At 34.8% G+C, this 20,207-nt stretch overlaps 1 protein-coding gene across 1 annotated transcript in view; it reads left to right on the top strand.

The window, feature by feature from the left end:
- The window catches only part of TUSC3 (tumor suppressor candidate 3), a 138,605-nt gene that overhangs the window by 63,994 nt on the left and 54,404 nt on the right, over positions 1-20,207 (top strand). Inside the window, exons 5-6 of the mRNA XM_086746659.1 lie at positions 563-703; positions 7,536-7,625. Coding sequence (XP_086602785.1) covers positions 563-703; positions 7,536-7,625 — 231 coding nt within the window. The remainder of the gene's footprint in view (positions 1-562; positions 704-7,535; positions 7,626-20,207) is intronic.

Below are 20,207 nucleotides of genomic sequence, written 5' to 3'. Positions count from 1 at the left end.
AGTGTATCATTGTAGTCTGAGACAGGCTGATGACAAATTACATCTTTCCGTTATACTTATTTTTTCCCTCAAGTGTAGGTTCAAGAACACATTAAAAAAAAAAAAAGAAATATAGTCATGGTGCTTATGGTAACTTCTGCGGTTCGCAGATTTTATTCCATTCTTGCTTTTATTAAGTTTTATGTAGCATTATCCTGGATGAAAACAAGCAGTGATATTGTGATAATTAGTTGTTAGTAAGTAAAATGTGCTTTGCAAAACTACGTACAAAACGGATAGATCCAAAGGTAGCTGCTCTTAATTCAGACACAACCTGAAAATCTGTTGAAGAAATAATGTTTTGGAGTTGCATAGTTGAAAATGGTGCTTAAATTTTTTTTCATATTGCATGCTTATTAAAGGAAGTAAATTTTTTTTTTTCTTATTTAAGTGTACCTTTAGGGACTGATCTTTCTGACTGTGAAAACAGATCTCCTGTTTATTGCTCTCTGTTTGTTTATATGGAAGGTGGTCTGTATGTATGCATTTATTAGTGATCTGTATTTGCATTTATCTTTTCCAGATTAGAGTGTTCAGACCTCCTAACTATTCTGGTACGATTGCACTGGCTCTTCTGGTATCTCTTGTTGGTGGCTTGTTATATTTGCGAAGAAATAACTTGGAGTTCATCTACAACAAAACCGGCTGGGCCATGGCAGCTCTGGTATGCCTATTTTCCTTATTAATATGCTTTTTGTTAGTTTCTTATCTTAGCATATATGTCTTCATTACTTGCACAGTAAATTAAAAACCGTTGCATTAATACATTGTTCAGAATGCTATTATCAGACAAAGATTCGTAATCTATATTTTGGGGCTAATTCTCATAAGCAGGGAATATCAGTTCTGTAAAATGACTAGAATATGTCAAGATCCGTAGAAGAAAATGAGTAGTCATTAATATATTCATTCTAAGGTATTGTGTAGTTATGATTCTCTTACATAGTGCTTTTTTCTACCAGTAAAACTTAGAGTTTCTCTTTTCATAGAAACTCGTTAAAAGGAAAAGAAGAGAAGATGGTGTCTAGTTAAGGGGAGCAAGTCATGCCTAATAAAATACTTTTATGAAGGGTATAAATAGGTAATAAATACTTAACTTTAAGGAATTAGATTCTTCGTGAACTTTTTTTTTTACTTTTTGAATTAAAAAAAAAAAAACCAAATTAAACAGGGAAAGCCTGGCAAGATGCATAAAAACTACATGTTTTTGGCAGGAGCATGGGCAATTATTTTGTTCCTTATCAGCATTTCTTTTTATGAATGTTGCAGCTTTTTTCTAAAATATGTAGTTTTGGATTTTGATTGGTTTTGCTAGTTAGCCAGCATTCATTAACCATATGGAAAATAACATTTTTAATTTCAACAAACTCTTTCGTAGATATCCTGGAATTCAGTAACTGAAAACTTTATCACTGCAAACAGACAAGTCTCTTGGTTTCTTTTCCTTGTTTTTCAGAGCTTCTTAGTTTGTTTTGAAGAGCTTTTATGCTCCCAAATGTTGGATACTTTTTATTTACATGAAAATGGACAGTGCCTCTCTGCCTGATTGAATTATCTGATCCTAAAAATTAAAAAAAAAAAAGGCATAAGACATAAAATACCTCTGCTATTTTTACTAGCAGGAGAACACAGGATCCCAGAAATGTTGACTGAAATTTTTGTTTGATGTCTCCATTGATACCAAGAAGTTGTGTCTTACAGGTAATATTTCCAGCACAAGTTTAGGAAAATATTTAGGAATGCAATTTTTAGTGATCCATCTAATAGTTTTGATAGACTTTTTGGAAGTAAGACCAGTACTTTCATCTCACACATTGACTCCAATGCCAATTCACACGAGACTGTTGAATTGTTTTTGTCCTCAATGTTAGGCTGTGCAACAGCAATTCTATTAGCTGATTCATGCCCCCGTTGAAGCGCTGCAGACTCTGGTAGTGTCTTGTATGCCTTAGGCATTTTTACTTGCAACATTACCCAGAAGACTTTTAGAATGGCAAACCAGGATGACTGTGTTACGCTACATAATATCCCAAAAGATGTTTGAGATCACATCCAAAATTTATCCCCTGGATTATTTTAGACATTAATTCAAATCCTACTATTCATCTATGGATATTTTTCCCTCTGACATGCTAGCACAAAGATGAGGAAGGACTTCAGTCCTTAGATATTTGCAGAGTCCTGTCCCTTTATACTGGTAACCAGAAGCAATTCAGATTCTTGTCAAGACTCTTCATTTTTTTAAGCAGAGAGAATAAAAGGCCAGGTGGTATAAACTGGGCAAACTTCTCATGTTTTAGATAAGGAATTGCTACATTTTAGGCAGCAGTACTGATGCTGAGAGTTTATTTGTTCAGTTAACTAGAATGTGGGTTACTAAGGGGCTTTTTAAAGCATTTGCTTTACCAGGCTGCCACTGTGATTTTCTGCATGTAATTTTATGTATATATTTCAGATTTGCCTGTATATCTGTAGAATCTGGGAAGGCAAAGTCTATACTCAGAATTTGAAGGCAGTTGCCCAGGAGTTAAATCTATTGGGCAAAATATGTTAAGTCACTTGAATAGGGAGACAGAGCATGTGTTTACTTTTGTTGTAACAGTTAATGGTTATGAGAAATGTGTTCTGTGCTGATATACTCCCCAGTACCTATACCATACAGTACATTCATCATCAGTTATTGCTCCAAAAGAGCTTGAAGAGTATCATGGCTACTAGCGGCTGCTTTACCCACTTCTGGGAATGAGGATAAAAAAAGTAATGTGTTTTATTCAAAGACACAGCTAGAAAAATTCAGGCTTTTCTATGTCAGTAGATAGGCATCTCAAAAGAACAGCAATAAATGCAGGTTATTAATTTCCTTTTCCTCCCATATTTAGAAGTTTTAGAGATGTACAGTACTTTTTAAAGATACAGAAACCCATTCTCTTTGCTTCTGTGCTGTACTCCTTGTCCTTGACTTGTATATCTGTTATTGGAGATTCTAGTAAATGATGGGTTGTTATTTAGATTTTGAGTACAGATGTTGCAGATCTGTAGCCTTTGTTGAGTACGAAAGCAAAGTTAAACTGGATAGAAAGGATTGCATTTCTTTAAAACGGTAATTGTGAAATAGCTAAAACTTACATATACAGAACAGTATTTTTTTTTTGAACCATGCTTGAATTTAACTATATTCCAACATGAATCTGGATTTTAATTATTTTTCTTATGTTACAAAGTATTTGTCATTTTCTGCGGTCTAAACTTGCAGAGAGAAATCTAATAATCTGCTTTGTATATTATCTGCTAGTAGCAAGCTTCACTTCAAAATGCATAACAGAGGGATTTTTAAGTCTCTAGTAATTTTGTTTAATAAACTGACAGATAAACAAAGCTAACAGCTTTGAGAAAGTGAAGTATCATTTGATAAAGCTTGCAAGACAAGGAGCAGTTGAGAAATTCTGCCCATGTACCTGTAAATTTATGTCTTGCTAGTAATTCAGTGGTCTGGTGGGACTCGTGGTGCTTATTTACCTTGTGTCTGTTCTTAGGAGTCTTGTGGTGTACGCACAAGTGCACCATGAGTGAGCTCAAAGCAGTTTCCCTCTTAGTGAAACGAAAGCTGAGGTCATGCTCTGTGAAGCCATTGCGAAAACACTACTTGCAGTTTGATTAACAAGGTACTTGAGCAGTCCTGTCTACAGATACAGTGTACTCACCTAGGACTGCTAATAGGGGTGAACTTCATTGCCACTGAAGACATCCTGTGGGCGTGAGGTCCTGGAACCATAATGTGTTTTGGCAAATCATTGTTCCTTCCCTCTCTGTACTACACCAACCAGTAACATGGATCTACACTGTTTACTTTTATAATTTGGATGCAGAATAAGCTACCTAAATCTGGAAGCTCTTTGAATAGCTAAATCTTGAAACTCCTCTGATGATTCAGGTGGCATGCACCAATTAGTGTTGGTTTTGGAGTTTGATAAGGAGAAAGAAGGGAGCAGGTGGATGAAAAGGATGTCCATGGTACTCTTCTCTGTAGAACTGCTGAAATAACAGACCCTACTGTGGATAAGTGGAGCTGAAAATCTTTCTAAGTGCTCAGAGAAAAGTGCCTCACCTTGAATCTTGTCCTGTTCTCCAGTTTTCATCCTTTGTACTTTGACAAGATCCAAGAAAACTCCGGAAAGGGGTGATTTCTCTGCATAGGAATTATTCAAATTAAATAAATACAATATAAACCTGTAAGATAAATATGAAGTCATTAATCACATGTTACAAGTTGCTCATTCATAGGAATGAACTTGGCAACATTTTATTCTGGAAAACACCAACACACAGTAATGGTGAGTGAACTAGGTGTTTTGGAAATTTTGGACCCCAAAGCATAGGATCCTATGGAAATTGGGGTTTGAAATGGTAAGCATTGTGTATCAATGTGATGTATCACGTATCATAGATGAATGCATCTGTTCCACAAATAATAGTGTGTATTTTACAAACAGTAGAAGTCTGTAGTACAGTTTCCTTTTTTTTTCACCCTGATGATCATAATTGGTGAATATAGAACACAGCAAAATGAGCTTGAATGTCAAGTGCTATTTGTAGCATACCAAATGCTTGCTTAAGGGATATGATGGAAATGCTCTCTTCTTAGGATACTAAAAATAGATGAAGAGTGGAACAGGACAAGGTAGAAGCTGGAGAATTTTTTTTGTCTTCTGAAAAGGTCATTTTGAAATACACAGTAAAGAGATGCATGATGGAAGGAAATCAGGGCAGATCCAGGATGTGGTGTACTAAATTAGTTTTCTTGGTCACTGACAGTCTGCATTGGAAGAATATGAAAGACACCTTCACGATAAACAACCATATTGTTAATTCTTTCCTTTTCAAGAATATTAATACTTGGATTTTTTTTTATCCCCACTATTGTGTCTTTTAGATTTTTTTTTTTATTAGACATTACCATGTTGTGAGACAGTGTATTTGTATTGGCCAGCATTAGAGTTCTTCAATAACTTGAGAGATTTATCCCTTATAAAGTATATGACTGTATATAAACTGGGGTGGGATTTTTAATCTTTTTATATGCAAGCGGATTTGGCCCTAGAGAATGTAAATTATATACAGTCGTTTAGGAATTAGTAAAACGACTTTTCATAGAAGACTCATTTTCAGAGCGCCACAGTTTGTGCACTCTATGCATCTGTTCTCTTGATGTTTTAATTTTCAGCTAACTTTTGGCCTTTCAAAATATCTCTTTCACATCACTTTTTTTACTCACATCTTCAATTTCTACACTTTTATACTTTCACATAAGCTATCTCCTGTCTGATTCATCACCAAAATTGCAGTATACATTTATCTACTAAAACAGTCTGCAAGATATACAAATAACCGTTACCCTTTTCCAGTAATGGAAGCATATATTCTCTTCACTTCTTTGCATGTTATTAATTAAAACATAAGCCATATGCTAGTAATCACTACCAGTATTCTTTCATCTCCCATATTAATTACTCTACTGTTACACTCCAAATCCTGTTAAGGGCAAAATGAAACACACCTTGTATTTAAAGACAAGAATCTACTCTTAGTGTAATTGAAATCGTAACACTACAACAAACAACTATTATTAAACCAGATATGAAAATGTATTTTTTCATTGTTTTCTTTTGCTTTCTATTACAAGGGTAGTAAGTCTCAATAATAACAACACAATTAAAATCGTTACGCACACACTTCTCTGATATCATGGTTAGTCTTCCACCATTTCTCTCTGGATCTTGAGATCATTCATTGTTTTCAGTTTGGGGAGGGGAGGTGCGATGGTGAGTTGTCAGCGTTCCAGGTTCTTTGCTGGGAGGAATATGATGCTGTTGTTTCCTTCCTTCTTGCTCTAGGGTCCACTTGGGGCTACTTTTACACTATGTCCTTCAGGGCTGCTTTTAGACTTTGTCCTTCCTTTACTGATCTGGAACTACATTTTACATCAAAATTTACTGGGTAAATGGGGGTTGTCTTACATGCACTGGATGGTTGTCCTTTGTTCTCTTTGTTATCTCTAAAACTGACTTTCAGCAGCTCCTATGTCTGTGACTGTTTAATTCACCATTGGTGTGATATTTATAGGCTTGGAGTCTCCAGTGTAATCCTGTACCCCTTTTCTTATAATTCCATACTGGTACACTACATCCTGTGTTTTCGCTTTTGTTGTCTCTGCTATCATTCTGTGCCTACACTACATCATTATATTGGTCACAATTATTTCATCGTAAATAGAACAGAAGAAAAATTATTATGCTGTATGAAGATAAGCAAAAGTAATGTAAACTAGGCATAGCCACCTGGTCTTTGGAAAAAATGCTGTTTCAGGTACACAAGTTAAAAAAGGAATCCAGGAAAGCCAAGACAGGTTTGAATAAAGCTTCAATCCTAAGGCCTTGCAAAGTTTGTTTGAATCATATTGCTAGAGGTGGTAGTGCTGCATTTATGGGGAAACAGAGGTACACTAGCTTACATTTATTTCACAGATGTGTTATTAAACATTCTTTAAAGAAAATCCTTTAAAGGGTTTTAGTGAACCCTCATTTAGTTAACCATCATGGTATGAATTTTTACATTTGTGAACCTTCTGCTTAAATCACTGTGACTATACTATCCTGGTGGGAATATTGATGTACAGTAAAAATGAACATATATGTAAAAACTGTACTTAGAAGAAATATTTAAATGATCCAAGTTTCCCATTTCTGTTTTTCTTATTTGATAATCCAAAGATACTATACTTTCATCTTTCAGATAGTCGTAATGACTCTTGCTATGACTACGATGTTTGTCATGTAAGTTTTGCAGTGTGATCTTCTGCGAGAATTAATGTCCATTTTTACAGTTTTCGTATATCCCTAACCTAACTCCACACTTCATTCCATAGGGAATTTAACTTTTCTACCAACTCAACCATTGTTATTTGTCATAGCTAAAATGAATCACAGTCATATAGGACACACAATGAGAATTTCATAAAATGGGATAGACGTTGTTTTGATAATTGGATTTTTTTTCCTTATGGTTTTATATATCATTTCATACACCTGAAAGCTAAATATTTATATTAGATTAGAGAAATAATTTCATGAAAGGTTATATAAATCTCAGACACTAGTTTGCAGAATATTTGCAATGAATGCCTTATACTGCTATCAGTACTTTTTGCCATATAGATGTGTAAATGTGGCAATTCCAAGTGCACATAAAGACAGGATTATTTCAAGAGTGATTTTGAAAATCTCTGTCTTGAGCGAACTTGTTTTCCAACAGAAGTCGTTAAGAATTTTATGAGAACAACACATCTGAAAACCCTATCCTAAAAATCAAATAGAGGTAGATACTGTGTCTGGTTAGGTAAACAATTATATATCTAAACCAAACATCACCAGCAGAATGGTTTTCTATTCAATTCCTCTATGTAAATAAATGAGTTTATTGTTTTTCTATTTTTTTTCTAGTGTGTTGTATTTGCTATGACATCTGGTCAGATGTGGAATCACATCCGTGGACCCCCATATGCACATAAAAATCCTCAGAATGGACAAGTGGTGAGTTCATTCTTTTAATTTCATTTTGAGGGGAAACACTATATAGTCACTCCTTACAGTGAGTCTGCAGTAGCAAATAATTGCAGATTCATAGCACTGTATGACCGTGTGCCAGAGTCTTAAGTCTCCAGTTGCAAGCAGAGTCTGTTTTGGAATTTCAGATGTTTAGAAAGTTCTACCATCTTGGATTTGAGCAATGAAATGAATGGACATGTTTTTCAAAATTCTCTCTATCAGGCTCCCAGCTGTAGTGAATGTGTTATAAAGTGTCCCATATCACACAATTTCTGCTGTCCAGAGATAAATGGGTATTGTGTCTTTCTGTGGAAATGTGCTCCCTCACAAGTTGAAAAGCAAGTTGTTTTTTTTCTTCTTTTCAGCCGCCATTTACATAAACCTTTGAGGTTTGTAATCTCTTACTCTTCCTTGAGTGTTTTAGTTAGAAAAGGAGATGGCAAATGTTTTCATGTGCTTCCTATTTGTTATATGCTTTTTTTCCATCATGCCTGTAACTCTTCCACTGAACTTTACAGAATTTTTTTTCCTATATCTCTGCTCCCTCAGTTTAAACTCTTTATTAGCTTTCCTGTGAAGTTACCACTGGTTAATTACTGAAAAAATTACTATTATATCCTACTACTGCTGTGTTTGAAGGAATTATCTTACTTGCTCCTTCCTGCTTACAAATTAGCAAACATTCATCAGAGTTCAGGAGAAACTCTCTTTGCTTACTGGGAAGGTAAAGAGAACCATGGATAGTTTCTACCACTCTTACCACTTTTCAAGCAAGTTGTTGGGGTGGAATCTACGAAAGTAACAGTGAGCTTGGTGGTCAGGAAGCTTTTTCATGACTAGTGGCCTGTCAAGCTGTTTTCAACTTTAACCATCACTGGTTAAAGGAGACTGGCTGGTGTCTTAAAGAAAAAAATTATTTGAAGCTCCCTTTGAGTCATATATTAATTAGAGTAGCAGAAAAAAAAATGATGGTTTGGATTTGATTATTGATCTGCTTTAAATGCTTTATTTGCTGTAAAAATAACAGTAGAGATGGTTTTAAGTTCTGGTTGCTAACCTACTGTATTAGTCAATACACCATACCTTCTTTTCCGATTTTGCTCCGTTATATGACTTCAGGTAAGTTATTTTGTGCCTCTGATTCACCTGTCTTTCCTTGTTCAGATGTGTCAGTACTTTCACTTCCTTGGAGCAGGAGGTGCTTATGTCTGTGTCAGTAAGTAAAACCAGTCAGATTCTAAGAATTAAAAAAATTTACAGATACAAGATCACCAAGTTCCTGATTTACTTAAGGTATCACTGACTGCTACAGTTGTAACCTAAAGGTTAGAAGCTTAGTAAGTATTCTGTAAACCTTTACCTATTTTACATAGCATTTTTTTTCAAATAACATTATTTAACATTTTCCTGTGTAATTTTTCTAGCATTTATGAATGTTCCTGTGAATTTGAAGTCATAAAAGTGCTTATCTAACACTTCTGTGAGATTTGTGCAACCATGATAATTCACTGTAACACGGTTCAGCATTAAGTTAGCATCTTCTGTCTTTACGTCTGGATGAAATTTAACTCATCACTTTCTTTCTGATGTCTAAGATTTAGTACCAATTCCAAATTTCCATGCTAATTTTGTACAAGGATTACTTGCATGTAATACTCTCAAACATTGTTAACAGTGTTACGATGTAAAATTTTGTTTTTAAGAAGACCTCACTAAGTTTAATTGTTTTATTGTTACAAATTTTATTATTACAAATTTACTAATTTGTAGCTTTTTTTATTTCATAGGAGTTAATGGTTCAGTTCTCTACTACCTTTAGAGCCTGATATGCCATCAGACTTTCAGAGTGATAATATTCTATCTTCATAAACTGTTCCTTGCCTCAGATATCTTCTATTATTTGCTTTGTTGTTGTCATAATTTTGGATGACACTTCGTTTCTCTTCCTTAAATTCCAATTTTTTCTGAAGATGAAAAGATATTTGTTAGATTTGCTTAAACAACGTCACTTACTAATGCAGGTATCTTGTAAAAGTAACATTGCCGGTTCTTAAAATTGTTGGCTTGTGCACTGCATTTATGATTCTTTGCTTGATTACCTAAATAACTTTAATTCCATGATTGTATGCTTTGAGTGAAGCTTTTAAGCCATGTTTTTGTAATTCTGTGTCGGTCTTTTCTGTGAAGTTGATGTGCTCTATTATGGAGGTTGTTGCAGTTACTTCTTTATTCCCTGTTGCCATCAGCTAACTTCAGTTTTTGGGTCCATATGAAAGCAGTATCAATTTTTATGTGGAAAGCTGAATCTCCCAGTACTGTTTGATATTTCAGTTCTGGTCTATGTTGACGAAAATGGTGCTAGTTTTCTGTCTTGACACGTTCTTTATCTCTGTTATGTTTTTGGAGTTCTTCATCTTTTGTCTAATAATTTTGCTAGGATTAGGCCCTTTGTGACGGTGTGACACTAAAATCTGTACCTATTTTACTGGGGTTGAGTGTGCAGGCTAAACATTTAATTAGTGTCTGTATATAAACATCTTGGGAGAGTTCTGATTTTTATTCAGAACTTGATCTGAATAGAGCTGATGTTGAGACAAGTAGCAAGCTGAAGAAAGCAACTACATATTTTTGAACCTCCTGCAGAGGTAATTCTCTTGCCGTTTAATTGACCTAACAGCAAAGAATTCTCACTAGAATTTCATCAGCTTTAATCAAATAGCAGCAATGGCTAAGAAAGCATATATTTATGTCCATCCAGGGATTGGCAGACGTTATTTGATTTGGATACAAATTCTACAATTTTTATTGTGCAGTATGCTCAAGACTGCATCCTTAAAATGGGTGAAAGTTTGCTATAAATTAGAACAAGGCAAAAGGCAAGCTTGATCTAAAATCCTGAATTAAGATGATTTTCAATCTCATAATTTTCTTACCTTCTCTGAGAAAATATTGTTAGAAATTGGAAAAATTTTTGTGTGAGGAGAGAAATATATTTTTATTTTCAAACATTAGATGGTCTACCTACGTAAAAGGATGCTTTGTTAAATGAATAATGGTATTATTTGCCACTATATTGATTAGATGATTTTTAACATATCTTATATTTTAAAAGCTTGTTAAAATTGCTTAAGCATAACACAAATTATGTCCTTAGGAAGCAATTTATATTTGTTTAGTAGATCTTTTAGATAGAACACCTTGCAATGTCAGAGCGAATACAAATATTTGTTCGGTTGTGGAGTTTATTCAGCCTTTTTTTTTTTTTTCCCTACTTACCTTTCACAGTTTTATAACCACTGATCTTTATGCAGGAACAGTCTATAAAATATCGCTTTTCAAATGGTCTAGCTGATACAGTTATCTAGTAATCTGTATGTTTCTGAAGTTAAAAGAAAAGTATGTTTGCTATTCATTTTTGCATTTTTCAGTGCAAAATTAAGGTACTCTGTGAAAAATTTATGCTTAGAATATTGAAATTCTTAATTCACAGTAGTCCTCTACTGCTAAGCGGAACAAAATGTCATTTGTTAAAGTATATTCTTCTGTAGTTTATGACATGACTTTTTCATGTGAGTTTAATTAAAATAAATTGAACTTTCTTGAAAGAGTTTTTAAAGAATGAGTCTCCCTTTCAAGATTGGTAAGTCATAGTAAATTTATTGTCCTTTTGCCTTCAGTGTATCTAGAAGCATGTTTGAAGTACATTTTGCCAAGATTGTATTTGTAATGCTCGGTTTTTCTGAAAGTGGTCAGATTGCTTGGTAGATTTTTCAGTATATAAAAAAGTCACTTTGCTGTGTGATATATGATTACATATTTGTGTTGCTTTTGAATAAAAAGAAGCTCATATAGGTTATTATGTCGATGTCTAACATAAGATATCCAGATTGACATTAGTAGTACCACAGCTATATTTTGGTTCATCTATCAACAATGATCACAACCATAATGCTGTTGAAAATACTTCTTAATATTTTATTGGAATAGCCAATTATTTATGTTAATATGCTTGACAGAAATGAGAAGTAGGTTATTTATGCTATGAGTGTATTTAATGAAACTGCTTTCCTGTAGTCATCAAAGTAGTGAGTGTACTCAGAAGCTGCAACTAGTAAATGGTTTCTCAAGACTTTAATTTAAACTTCTATTTTGATTTAATAAAAAAACTTAAACAACTGTCAGTGTAAGATGTAGAACAAGTATAAAATAATCTTAATTTTGGTAACAGCACGTTAACAAACAGGCAATATCATATCTAAACTAGGGTTGGGAAAAGTATTAATCTGTATAAGATCTCTAAATTCTGAGATTGCAAGAGTGATCATAGCTGATATTTCAATAACTTTCTGTATAACATATTTCTACCTTGATATGAGAAAAGCGAAACTTTACACAATATTGTGTACCCTTTTTATTGTGCGAAGAAAAGGAGGTAGGAAATGACAGAAGGGTTGCTCAGATGAGGCACTGGAACCTCCACATTCTTAAAATGGTCAATTATTGAGGCATATATGCTGTAGAAGTTCAGAAAGTCCCATTTTATTGCAAGTACTGTAGTTTTGGCTGAGTGAAGATGGAACATGTTCCCATCAAGTAAAACTGAATTTTAGATAAGTAATCAGGCAGCAAGTAGTCTGTCATGATAAAATCTGATAAAATAAAAAGTGCTAGATTTTAGTTGCTGCTTGTAACGACAGAAGCCTGATTTTAGTTGACTGATACCACTTTCAAATAACAAACACTCCCTCCTCCCTCACCCATCTTTTGCTTAGTGTAGAAGCAATTTGGAATCATAGAATAGTTAGAGTTGGGAGGGACCTTTAAAGGTCATCTAGTCCAACCGCTCTACAAGGAGCAGGGACAGCTTCAACTAGATCAGGTTGCTCAGAGACCAGTCCAACCTGGCCTTGAATGTCTCCAGGGACTGGGCATCCACAACTTCTCTGTGCAACCTGTTCCAGTGTTCCACCACCCTCAATTGTGAAAAATTTTTCCTAATATCCAATCTGAATCTACCTCCCTCTATTTTAAAACTATTAGCTCTTGTCCTGTTGCAAGAGGCCCTGCTGCAGAGTTTTTCCCTGTCATTCCTGTAGGCCCCCTTGGGGTATTGGAACACCGCTTTAAGGTCTCACCAAAGCCTCCTCTTCTCCAGGCCGAACAGCCCCAACTCTCTCAGCCTGTCCTCATAGGAGAGGTGTTCCAGCCCTCTCATCATCTTCGTGGCCCTCCTCTGGACCCTCTCCAACTGGTCCATGTCCTTCTTATGTCTGGGCTCCAGAGCTGGACACAGTACTCCAGGTGGGGTCTCACGAGAGCAGAGTAGAGGGGCAGAATCCCCTCCCTTAACCTGCTGGCCATGCTCCTTTTGATGCAGCCCAGGATGCAGTTGGCTTTCTGGGCTGCAAACACACATTGTCGGCTCATGTTGAGCTTCTCATCCACCAGCACACCCAATTCCTTTTCCTCATAGCTGCTCTCAATCCATTCTCCACCCAGACTGTATTTGTGCTTGGGATTGCCATGACTCAGGTGCAGGACCTTGCACTTGGCCTGATTGAACTTCATGAGGTTGGCACGGGCCCACCTCTCCAGCCTGTCAAGGTCTCACTGTATGGCATCCCTCCCCTCCAGCATGTCGACGGCACCACACAGCTTGGTGTCGTCGGCGAACTTGCTAAGGGTGCACTCTATCCCACTGTCCATGTCGCCGACAATTTGAAGTAACTGTTTTGTATAAAACAGCTCTTTTTATGTCAGAAGTCAGAGAAACCTCACATATGTGAAGTTATGACATATCTGAAGATAGAATGATAATGCAGTGCAGAAACATGAACATTTTGAGACAAAAGCAGAATGATACAAGGGAAAACCTGTTCTTGTTGCTCTATCACTACTGGAAAAAGGGCCATTTTCTTAAACCCAGCTCGAGTGTCAAGTAGGACTCTAATTTTTCTGTCTTCCTGGACTTTGGTGGTTGTTTAGATGTTAAAAGTTAAGAGCGTTCTCTAATAAAATGCTTGTGATTGGAAGGTACCTCTGAAGATCATCTAGTCTAGCTGCTTGCTCAAAGCTGGTCAGGTTGATCAGGAATTTGTCTAAGCAAATTTTAAATGTCTTCATGGTTAGAGATTCCCCAACTTGTTCCAATCTTTGACCATCCATGTCATCCTTTTAATTTTTTTTGTTTGTTTGTTTCTCTCAGGAACAGTCGAGGTAAATTTTATCCTTGTCTTCAGTGAAAGCTGATTTAGCTGAGTTCTTAATTAGAATTTAACAGTCACTTTAATAAAATTAGACTTATCCCAGCAGTATACCTTTTCAGAGCTCCTGACAGCATACCTTTGCTTTAGCACTACTGTGATATCGCTACAATATCCACACTGGAAATGAGAAAACATTAAGCTTGGAGTAGTCATAAAGCTTTTTCTCTGTGTAGGTTCTGTTCTCAGAATAGAGCTGTGCAGACATTCTTCCTGTAGCTATTAAACAACTTAAGCATAACTGTTTTGTTCTAAAATCTTACAAATTTTCAACCATTTTGAGAGAGTGGGGAAGGGAGAAGAGAGGAAAGAACTTGATCATATTTCCTCTGTCGCACAACAGTCTTTCACTACTTTAGGTGGATTATTTTGTGAATCTTTCCTCTTCCCTGCAGAAAGATAATCTGTAGTACAAGGGTGTAGATGTTCCTTTTGCTGAAGTAAAATTTCAGCAGTTGGGAATTGTCTTGTGAATTACTAAGCAAGTATCAAAATATTTTCTGTCCTGCAGAGCCTTCAGAATTGTAGCCTTGGTGCATTTTTCTGTTGGAGAGCTCATGCCTCTCTCTATAATTTTAAATGTAAGCCCTAATGCTTTCATTTCAGTGTAACAGATTAGATTTCTCTTATGCCTGTGAACAACATCAGGAGAAGGAACATGCATTTGAGTGTATTAATATAAATGAAACAGCGTACTTAACATAGTCCTTCATGGACTAATTTACCTGTAATCTCTGGTTCAGAGAGAGATCTTTTTATGGTGGTGTTTTTTTTTTAATGGCGGTTATTTTTAATTGAACATAAGGAACTTTTGGTAGTTTGTTTTTTTTTTTTTAATCTGCAAGGCAACAGTTACTTGCTACTTGATATTTTGATAAATAGAAAATGCTTTTTGTGCTTTTGTGGAAACAAAAATTATTCAGACATATTTTTGTCTAGCTCTTGTGCCAACATTAATTCCTTTCTCTATCTAACTTTTCATATTTATTGACTGTTCCTGAAGGATGAAACAATAGAAGAAGACATAAGGCCTAAGTTGAAAGGTAAAATTAAAAGTTTAATTGTACATGTAGATTGGTCTTCTGAGCCTCTAAAATCAGTAGGGTAGTGCTATACATCCCACCATTTAGATACCAAATATTTCTCATAGTTCCTGGACCTTAAATGGTTAAATGGCAGGATATCTATGGTTTTCTTTGTTCTGATCTTTGAATCATTCATAGTAATTTCTAATTCCTTTTTTTCTTCATTTTTAGATAGTGACACTCTGCCATGGTTTAGCCCCACTCAGGACCAAACTACGCAGTCTCTCTCTCACTCCCCACACCCTCCAAGGGAACAGGGAGAGATAATATAAGGAAAAAGGCTCAAGGCTTGAGATAAGGACAGGGAGAGATTCTTAAAGTTACCTTTTTGGGCAAAACAGACTTGACGTGGGGAAAACTATTTGTTTATTATTAAAAACTAGGCAGGATAGTGAGAAAGAGAACAAGATAACCTCCCACCACCCCTCCCTTTTCCCGGGCTTAACATTATCCCTGCCTCCTGTACTGAGGAACCAGTTTTGGCTTCAGACAGTGTGCTCAGATGGGCAAAACCTATTCCTATACTAAAATTAAAATAAAATAGAGTGGTACTTGGGAAGGTTATACATATGAGCAGAATGTGAGAGAGTTGACTTCTGGGTTAAACAGGGTTTGTTTTTTGGTTTGTTTGGTTTTTTTTTTGTTGACCCCTCCTCCAAGTCAGTGGTAGAATTACCACTGATTTTCATAACAATAGACTTATTCAAAGCACCTTTGAAAATAATATCCAAGGAAGATGTATGTATTAATTTTTCTTCTGACACAGTATTGCTTCAATAGCAGAAATAAAATTTGGTCTAGGTGGACCAAATGACCTTATTTCTTGATTTCTTGCATTTCTCTAATTTATACAGTTTATTTATCTAATGTTCATTGATTGGTTATGTATTTCTGTTTATTACAATGGTTGTAATTATAAAATAATTGAAATGCATGTGTATACTTTCATCTTCTCAATACTCATTGTAATATATCTTGAAGAATATACTCACTGAATCTATAATGCTTGTGTCATCAGAAATGCCATACAACGTATGATGTTACTATTAAAGCTTTCTGCTGTTCTGTTACATCCAAAGGACAAAATCCACCTAAACTATTTGGATTCTCTAGAATATACTCTAATATGTGAACTGTAGTCTTATAATTTAGAACACTAGTGAAAAGTTCAATTTATTTGATTATTTTTGTATAAGTTCGATTAGATTTTGCTTACAAGGATAGCTTACATGGCCATTATATTATCAGTGCTTATATGTGGAAGCAAACATTGCTAAGTCAATTGTCTTGCTGTGGCTATGTAAGTGGTAAGCTACATTTATCAAAAAAGTCACCAGAAATATTTGAAAGGGAATTACTATTTTCCAACTGCTCCATCCATCTTTCTTGGAGGATTACAAGGAGATAATTTAACATCTATCCTGGTCAGGATTCAAACTCTCTTTATGTCCGCATTGTTGAGAAGCGAGATCACAAAAGGAGTGGGCTTTACACAAGCTTTGGAACAACAAATTGTTTTCATTTTGCACTACCCCTTCAACAAGCACACTCCTGTCTGCCACTTAAAAAGCCCTTGCAGAACTGCCATATGTATTGGTTAGAGAAGCTGGTCTAGAGCCCTTCTTAGGAGAGCTTACTTCTGCATAACACAACTGAGACTGATCTGCTCTTTAAATGTTTTAAAGGCATCTTGCATCAAGATAATATGGTGCACAGAAGTGGATTAAGGAGCAGATTTAATGTGCATCACATTTACTTAGTATTCAGTACTTACAGAATTAAACTTTCACATTTATTAGAAATAAACTGTAGTCCTTCTGTACTTGTTTGTACTGAAAAAAAAGATACCTTTTTCACTGTTCTGCTTAAAAGTATTTCATTAATATTTATATAAAAGCTGTTACAAGTTGGAGTGCTTTAACTTTAGGTACAGTGCAAGTTAAAGAGTTCTTTACTGAAGGTCTTGCAATAGGTTTTGGGCAATAAACAAAAATATGAAATAACCTCCTTCATGTTCACAGGTTCTGAGGTCACTTAGCATAGCAAAATGTTCTACATGAAGAGAAAATAGCATTATCATTTGAAAGAGGGAAGTTGTCTGCTTTTACCAGCCCTTCGCACTTTTAATATGGGCCAATGGAATGAAAGAAGAATTTGGTCTATGATTTTTTTTTTTTTTTTTTACATAAGTACTGTTCTAAAAAATTCCAAACATGTGCCTTTTGCACATCCATAGTTCTGTAGTTTTTATTAATCACTGATTTATGATAGATAAAAGGAGGAATTGTTCTTTGGCAAAAGAACAATTTGGAATTCTTCTTTGGCAAAATACCTCAGTCGTAAAACTAAACTGAAAATTGTGTTTTCAGTTACTGTTGTTTTATTTTTCTGTAGACAGAGAACACTTCAATGAATGGTGTAATGAATGAATAAACACCATCTGATCTCATCCAATGCTGTCATTTAAGATATTATTAATGCTGGAAATGGGCAAAAAAAAAAGGTGTAGATTGTCTTTAGAACATAAGTAGGTATATTGCCATTAAAATGCTTTGTGTGTAAAACCAAAACTTTAAAATTGAGCTCTGGAAATGTGCAGAAATATTTGGGATAGTAGTACTGACAGCCCTTTTGTGCGGCACTATAACGAACTGGAGGGAGTTTTGTCAATGTTCACCTTCTGAATGTGCGTTTAACTAGAAGTATGCTACAGTAAGTGGAAATAATGCAAGCATTGGATCAGCTACATAGTTTAGGAATTGATTTTAAGAATCAATTTAAGAACCAAATTGATATCAATGAATGCTGTTAGTCATTTAATATCCCAATAATTGATCACTTGCATTATTATTAATTATCTCTGGAAAATGGACAACCACAAGGGGGTGATGTGAGTGTGTATGCCACTTAGGTAGTGCTCACAGATGGACCATAATGTGTTTGCTGCTGTGGTCTTTCAACTATATCCCTTAAAAACACTACATTAAATTCAGGCCTACAATTATTTTGCAAAACTTCAGGAACTAGAAAAATAAAAACAATACACAGACTTCAATTTGTGTTTCTTCTGGCTTCTTTCTCCTGTTTGTTTAACATCCCATTTCCCTAACCCTACTAAAATATTGGAAAGCTTCATTTACTGAAGAACAAACAATTTAAACCCCTCCAAACAAGCCTCTTTAAAGCTGAGGAAAAAATTTTAGAAGAAACAGATTAGAGAGACATCTAAACCACTGTTACTCAGAAGATTATTTTCTGTACAAATTGAAGAACATACCTTTGCAAAAAAATAGCGTATATTGCATGGGATAGAGTGAATCCTGAAAACAAACAGCACAACTGAAATAGTAAACACACAATAGCAATCTGAAAAAGAAAAAGATGACTGGAAGGAAAATAGAAACCACTTCCAGAAGAGTCCTAGATTGTCCTGGTATAGGTGATGAGTACATACGTCTGCTGATATATTTTAAAGTCTTTAAAATGAGTTTCTTTTCAGTGGAACTTATTCCCTTTGAGAGTTAAAGAATACTGTAAGGTCGAATTATTAACATAAGTGTACTATCGATTTAGCAAGTTCACTCCAACAGTGTAATAATAGCTTGATTTTTTTTCCTTTTCCTTTTCCCTTTTTTGTGTTTTGTTTTGTTTTGTTTTTTCATTTGACCATCTACACTGTTTCATATAGTTCTGATCCAGCGAATAACTTTAATGTTTAATTCAGAGTGTATGAGTACACAGTGGTGGGAGGGCCCTTGTACATTGTCCAGTCATGGGCAAGTGTGTCTTGTCAAAATCTTTAACTTTCAATAAAGATTTTTGCTTTCAGACTTGTTTTGCAGTGCTGTTGTACCACATTTCATATTCAAATTAAACTTCTTTTACTTGTTGGGTGAATTGCAGATGCAATACTTTGTATCTTGATTTTCACTTAATTTTTTAGTAGGCAGATCACATTAATGAATCATATTTAGCCCGTACTTATACAGTAAATACTTTTTTTTATAGCTGAGTTCTTTTCAGATAATGAGAACATAATTTGTGGAAATCTTTGACTTCTGAAGCATGTAAGCTTCTTTTCTTTCCATGGAATGCAGTGGTGTTTTTTTTTCCTTGGTTCCTTTCTGGCATCATCTGAATTCATTAGTACCTATTTTTGCACTCAAGTCATCAACTTGAAACTTAATAAGTTAGTCTCAAGATCTGGAATTCCTTTATGTGTTTTTAAACAGCCTATTCTATCTCTCATTGAGCCAGTTATAGAGCCTACTTTTCATTTTTCTCCAGCTTCACATGTAACAGAATGAATTGCTGAAGTCCAGATAAATAGTAGCACATTGTCTTTGTTAAGAGGATTAATTACCTTAAGAAAGATTGTGCCTGATGAATCTGATATCTGTCTCTTTGGAATAACTATACTGTATTTCATCCTATTATTCATGTTCCTTCATATGTTTAATTGTTCTGTACTTCAAAATTTATTCAGAAGCATTTAATGCTATAGAAATCTACCTTCCTTCCTTCCAGAATATGTTTAGTTTCTGTGTATACTGTTCTACAGATTTACACTAACATGCTCTGATAGACTTGTCTAGAATACATACATAAAAACTAAAATTTCTGCTGAGTTTAGGATTTATGTACTAGTTTTGGAATTCTGCCTTTCAGTTTTCCTTCAAATTTTTATGTGGTATAGATGCATTCTATCAGCTGTGGATGCTTGTATCCCTTTTATTAATCATAAACATTACTAAAAACAATTCAGAATTGGATCATTACCACCCTTTACTGCATATTAACTTCTTTGGTTAATGGCTGAAATATGAACTATCCATTTGCATTTCATTTGCAGGGTCACTTCTACTTATGTCCTGACAACTTTCATTCTATTGCTAAGCTTCTTGACATTTTAAGGGAGAAATCTATTTGCTAGTCAGTCTCTTTCCATTCTTTCTAACCTCTGGTTGTTCATTGTATTCCATTTGGGATTATTAATACAGATTCAAGATAGCTTAAGAAACTTTAACTGTTAGTCTCTGACTCATTCAATTCACCAAATTTTTCTACTGTAAATGACTTCCCTTATTTTTTCATTTCAGTTGAACTCTTTTGAAATGTAAAAATCTTAAATTGAGAATTTTGAATGTGTTACTATTAATCTGTCAGTTTAATTTACTGAATCAACTCACATCATTTTATGTGAAATTATTTTATCCTTC

This window comes from Chlamydotis macqueenii, chromosome 4 (genome assembly GCF_036417535.1).
Source record: "Chlamydotis macqueenii isolate bChlMac1 chromosome 4, bChlMac1.mat, whole genome shotgun sequence".
NCBI classification, from domain to species: Eukaryota; Metazoa; Chordata; class Aves; order Otidiformes; family Otididae; genus Chlamydotis; species Chlamydotis macqueenii.
The sequence above is the reverse complement of the archived record's forward strand: the minus strand, read 5'-3'. Positions and strand labels throughout refer to the sequence as shown.